At 47.4% G+C, this 6000-nt stretch overlaps 1 protein-coding gene across 7 annotated transcripts in view; it reads right to left on the bottom strand.

Moving 5' to 3' along the window:
* Positions 1–4663: 4663 nt before the first annotated feature.
* Positions 4664–6000, bottom strand: part of LOC135898870 (uncharacterized) — a 77391-nt gene continuing 76054 nt past the window's right edge. For all 7 annotated transcript variants that reach the window (XM_070535099.1, XM_070535100.1, XM_070535101.1 and 4 more), the window contains one exon: positions 4664–5960. In XM_070535099.1, coding sequence (XP_070391200.1) covers positions 5600–5960 — 361 coding nt within the window. In that variant the 3' untranslated portion in view covers positions 4664–5599. The remainder of the gene's footprint in view (positions 5961–6000) is intronic.

Here is a 6000-nt window from a genome sequence, read left to right as displayed (position 1 = left end):
GTGCAATGGACGTGATCAAACACTCATTAGGACACCACATGCATACTCCATAATAGTGTAATTAAACGAACAACGCTTTTTGGATGACAGAACCAAAAAAGAAAATTTGAACAAATTTTTATGACGAACGGCAAGTAAGCTTTGCGTATAACTACATTGTGGAAGAAGTTTCATGTAAGCTAAGTATTGGCACTCACCTGGAGCGTAGCAAGAATGGAATAGAAACCCCATGCGGATTTTTCAGGAAGAAAACTTTGCACTGAGGAAAAATTCGCTCTGGCCCGTGGATCGACTCCGCGACCAACGCCGTCCCCCGGAGCGGTCGCTCTATTATCCGAGCTAGATGGTAGCACGGCAAATGCGAATTGATTGACAAGTCGAAGCGCAGGCAGTGAAAGTGTTGGTTCAGTGTTCATATCCCCGGACTAGGATAATTTTTTTCTCAACGGTGAAACTTTCTTTTTCGCATGAGTTCTTTTCCTAGCGACGATAAATTTGCCCTTTCATTATCACGGGGGACGATAAAATGTTTTTCCTATAGCCCACAATGACCTGAAAACCGACGAGCTTGTGAAGCAACGCAGAAGTGATAGAGAAAAGCGTGGAAACAACAATGCAACTCTTAAGAAACCGTTGGCAAGTGGGGCAACAGGGTACGTAAGAGCCAGCAGTCCCATGACAACTTAATCGGCACTATGCCCTTCCCCTGTATAGCCCTCCTTAACACGGGCACACATACCACAGAGACACAAACGTAGTAATCCTATGCACCTTGACACCTTGCACCCATGCATCCTTTCTTGACAGAATCTACATCTATCCGTCTAAAGGTCCGCGTAGTCGCGGTGGTAGGCCACCGGGTTCACATATGTATCTGTATGTAAGAGGAGCCATGCCGTCGCTTCCCGTCTACTAAGCGAGGAGTGTGCCGGGGGGAAATGAGCCCTTCCCAATTTATAGTGCTTGTTGATCTCGTTAAAGCTGGTCACCCGGTCTCTCCCCGTTCCCAGTATTTGTTGCGCGTCAACTGCTCGGCCTGCCAGTTATCGAGCCAGGTTGTGCGCTATTTCGTTCCCGGGAATGGAGGAGTGTGCGGGTGCCTATATAATGTGAATTTCGCGATCTTCACGAAAGTTGTTTACAATTCTCAGCCCTTCCGGCGAGATTCTTCCTTTTGCATAGTTCTTGACGGCTGTCTTGCAGTCGCTTACCACAATGCTAGCTTCCGTGGAGGCTTTTGTCAGTGCTAAGGAAGAGAGAAAAAACTTTTAATATAAAACTCGGGAATTCCTGCTGGTGTGCGCGTACAGTCGCCTGCCTTTAAATGATACTCGGCATAGGGAAGGGGATTTGAGATTTAAATTCTTATGAGAGATAGGCGGGGAAAAAAGGAAAGAAAAAAAAAAGAACAGGCGAAGAAAAAGGTGACCTTGGTATTAACGTGTGACGCGAATTGAAGAAAGAAAATAGATGTGATCGTTCTAATGCGCCTAAAACATTTCCCAGGGAGAGATATACAAACCTTAATGATGTGCTCAGAGCTCGTAAAGCAAGCCAATGTAGTATGAGCTCAGATTATTGAGGTTGCAGACCGCGAGAAAATCTTGTATAGGGCAGATATGTGGTTGATCAAACAACAGAGACGTGCTCTGATGAGAACTGACGTGAACCGACGCCACATACGTGAAGTGCCGGCTCAAGACAGAACCGTTCGTCGCTTCACATTCATGCGTGTGGAAATGACGCGCGAATCACACGGGAAGACATCGACCGTTCGCACATGCGAGCAGTGACGTGTGCCGTTCGCCGAGGAATCAGGAAGAAGCAAGCAGGCAAAGAAAGCAGGACGGAGACGCACGTGCGGACAGATATCCGAGCAGCTCATTGTTCTTTCCGTGCGCTCCGGAAACTGGACAGCGGAGATGTATGGCGAGAGGAGGGTGCCACGCACGCGACGAGAATGCCAATGAGGTATATACACGACGGCCTCGACGTTGCAGAAATTACACATGCGCGGAAGAGGACGCTCGAGGGCATCTGCGAAACAGACTAATCAAACGCTGCTGTCGAGGGGGGGGGGGGGGGGAGGGAGTTCTCGAGATCTCTCTGAACGCGGGTACGCAATTGCTACGCTGTATGTGCGTGTAACTTTTCACCCGCAAGGGTGGCCGTAAATGACCCTTTATACACGCGTCGCGACACGAGCGACTGGACTGTAGTGCATGGTGTCCTGCCTCTGCATTGCGCTCTATAAGGCGTTTCTAGTACTCCTACGGGATGCAGGTTCAAATGAAAATTCGGTTGCGTGTGTTTTGTGTGTAACCGTGTAAGTTTAATTGTGTGAGTTCTCTCTTTTTCACCGCTCACTTTTCTTTTTCATGCGTCATCATGCATTACACAACTGTAGTAGCGTGACAACCCAATTCCTTCCGCTACGCTGAAATCTGCATTTAACTCTCTCTCTCTACGGGTGCCCGCCCGTTCTCATATCTAGAGCGCTTTAGCGGTGCTCTGCGAAGGAATAATGGAAGTATAATTGTTTTCTTTTCTTCTTTTTTTTTCCGGCTTGAGAACTCTCGTTAGGGGGTGAGGTTACCTCAAGCCGCGTCTGTGCGGCTTTTTTCCCTCATCCACCTCCATTTACCACTCCTCTGTACATGTGTGTGTGTAAATGGAAATCAATAAATCAAATCAAATCAAATCAAATCGTTAGCAGCACATCCACACACACGAACGCGGGCGCCGCATGCATGGCGCCCCCTCCCCCCCTTTTGTGGTTATCAAGTTTCATACACATTTCGCAGCTGCTGCGGATGCACATACCAGCCCTTCGTTTGCTCTGCATTTCGGCAAGCGCTGTAGGCAAGGCCGGGGTGGCTGCACTCTACGCGCGGCAAAGAGAGAGAAACGCGGCAGAGAGATAAACGACAAACACGGGCGCTTTCGTTTCTCCCTTTCTCGTCTACGTCTTTTCCGCACACTTTTTCGTTAAGATGGAACCGCACCGACTCGCCCAGCACTCAGTTTTGATGAAGTACATATGCAAGCGACTCCTCCTCGCCAGCAAAATAACATAAACAAGAAGAGGAAGAAGAAGAAGAGAAATATGAATGAATGAATGAATGAATATTGATGCTAAATTTCAATCACAATTTTGGAGCACTTTCAGAGTGAAATTTTTGGCCGTTTTTGGAGCACCTCTTTTCTATGCCACAGGGCAAGCTTCAGGAAAAATAAAAAAAAGAAAGTGTTTGTTATGGAAGATAAGAAGTGGGCCGGTTGCAAGTCCCATCGGGCAGGTTCAAGGCTGATCTCCAACTTGAGATCGATCTATGGAGCCATCGAGACCATTCGAATCCATTCGAAAATTTTGAAATATCAAACACTTGAATCGTAACGGATCAAATAACACTATCCGGCTCGTACTCGAAATTATGCGTACGTCTTCGTTCCAGTCACGGACTATATTGCTTAAATTTGTGCAGAATGGAAATTGTGAGGATAGCATTTTTCTTTTCTATTCAGAATCGCAAAGCAGAACTGGAGTTTAACTCCATATTCATCTTTTGTGCTTCTTTCACCCAACTTGTTCAAGGTGGGTTGCTATCGTTACTATATATACAGAGAAAAGAGGAAGTAAACAAGATCTACAGTCAGCCGAAAGATTTTCTTCTGCAATCAAAACATTATACAATAACACAATTGCTGCTTATAAGTCAGCAACATGTATTTGTACATTTGCGCTCAAGAAAGAAAGAGTACAGAGGTGCTCTTCTCTTGAGTGCTAGCTGACATCAGTCTTCCGTGTTCGGTTTAGCTCGCAGCATGTGCTGACCTCGAGCATGGAGAGGTGGTCGATGGTAATACTTGCAGGCCTTCGCAATGTTACGCAATCCTTCCGAAATATTTCATTAGCATTATGCAATGTTTTGAAGTTACAGTGCCTGCGTCAGCTTGGCTATACTTTCTGATCACTATCAATGCACAGCTACAGTTAGCCTTGTTGATTAGGTCTCTACTAAGACAACGTGAGCCTTGTGTAGCTTCAGCAACAATGCATGTCTTTCTTCCAGCGAGGATCTTAATTCATTACTTACCAACTTCTGCAAGGCTAAAAAAAATAAGTGGAACAAAACAGAGCGTCCATAAATGTACCTTGTAAACAAATCCAGTGTAGCGTGATTTACAGATGACATCACCAATTATCGGAATGAGGCTGCCTCAAACCACAGACGTCAGTACAAGCGCTCATAGAAACGAACAAAAGGAAGGAGCGGAAGGAAAGAGCAAACATTTTATCATTGATCATTGCACATAGTGCACAGATTAGTGTGAGCGAAGATCTTGGCAGAGCAGGCTCGTAAATCGTCAGATAGTTATTTTAAAGCGCACATATAGATACTTGTTTGTACCACATATCTTCAATGAAGCACTTGATCGCAACAGGGCTATCTTTGCGGAAGTTTCAATATGCGCTGCTCTTTGGAACAATGAAAAACCACAGTGCGAAACATAAACAGTGGCGAAGGCCTCTTATTTAAATTATTGCACAGAAATTTTTATTTATGTCCGGCAAGCCGAAGATGCCACCCGAGTCCAAGGACTTCGAGCCGCGGCCTGAGGCCACCAAAACCAAAACTGCCGGACCATTATTTTTAATAGTTTAAAAGCTCGAGATGTTATCATTACGCGGGTATCCCTGCTTTTGCATTCAGTCAAGTACACTGGTGAAGCTGCTTCGAGCACATTCGCGTTGGATGTTTACTCGCAGAAATGTATTCTTTCGATTTCATGTCAGTGAACACCTCACTCGAGAGCCTCGGCTTCTTTTCCACTGGTATAAATGGACAGAATATACATAGAATAGAATCACTTTGGACCAGGACGCTTGGAAAGTCGAAGTCAACCTTCTTTGTCCATGGCGCTGCAAACACAAAGAGTTCAAAGGTGCAGGGACAACTAATACATTCATTTTAAGTCCTACGTATACTCAGAACTGTTTTTTAGACTAAATCTTCCAAGCGGCGAGCAATTTTAGTTCATACAAGCAATATCACACGCATGACTGCCGTTTAGCTGACTTGAGAGGCTTCCATAAATTCTTTCATATATTGCAGCTTCATATTTGCTCGCAGTCACCAATGTCTTCACCAACGACATAATATGAGTCGTTTCTTTAGTCGTCAAAGGTGCGAGTTCTTTATTCACTCAACAGCACACGCAGCCACGCACCTTCGCCTTCGTGCCACAAGGAGGCATAAGCGTGGTGCACTTGCGGAACAGTGATATGGCTGCCTGAGCCATGCGACCTCTCAAAAATAGTGTCCGCGCCCTTCTTCACACAATCTCAGGAGCACACATTCAAGCACATGGCCAACAAACAAGGCAGCAAGTCCCGGCACGTCCGTCCGTCCATTTCGGCCAGCTATAGAGTCGTGGCACTGCCTCCGAGATCGGGCCATCGTTGTGGCGCGGCCTCCGCCTACTCCCGCAGGCCATGGTTGTTTGAAAGCCCCACACACGGCCAGCACTTTCACTCGAAGGCACGCTCGGCAAAAAAGCACACAGTTTTCTGTTCGAGGCATTTACACTTTTGTTCCTACGCTGTGCGTGCGCCACGCTGCTCCTCGACGGCGCGATGTGGCCTCGGCGTGGACGACCGGGGCGTCGCCGTCGAACGCTGCGGCGATCGAGGCGTTACCGCCGAGGGTGAGGCGGTTGTCGCGGACGACGAGGAACTGCGCGAGCTCGCCGTGGTCTTTGTGGACAGGTCTCGGCGCACGGTGGGCGCGTGCTCGGCGTCCGTGTACGGCCTCGAGTAATCGTCGCCGATGAAGAGGTCCAGGTTGCGGTAGCTTCTGGACTGCACGTTCTCCCTGTTGTCCGTGTACGGCGCGTACAGCCTGGGCAGCGGCTGCCGAATCCGGGGCGCGATGCGAGATCGTCCCAGCTGCTCACATCTTGAAAGAAGGGAGAGAGAGAAAAAGTGTATTGGTAATT

The sequence above is a fragment of the Dermacentor albipictus genome, chromosome 3, assembly GCF_038994185.2.
Source record: "Dermacentor albipictus isolate Rhodes 1998 colony chromosome 3, USDA_Dalb.pri_finalv2, whole genome shotgun sequence".
NCBI classification, from domain to species: Eukaryota; Metazoa; Arthropoda; class Arachnida; order Ixodida; family Ixodidae; genus Dermacentor; species Dermacentor albipictus.
The sequence above is the reverse complement of the archived record's forward strand: the minus strand, read 5'-3'. Positions and strand labels throughout refer to the sequence as shown.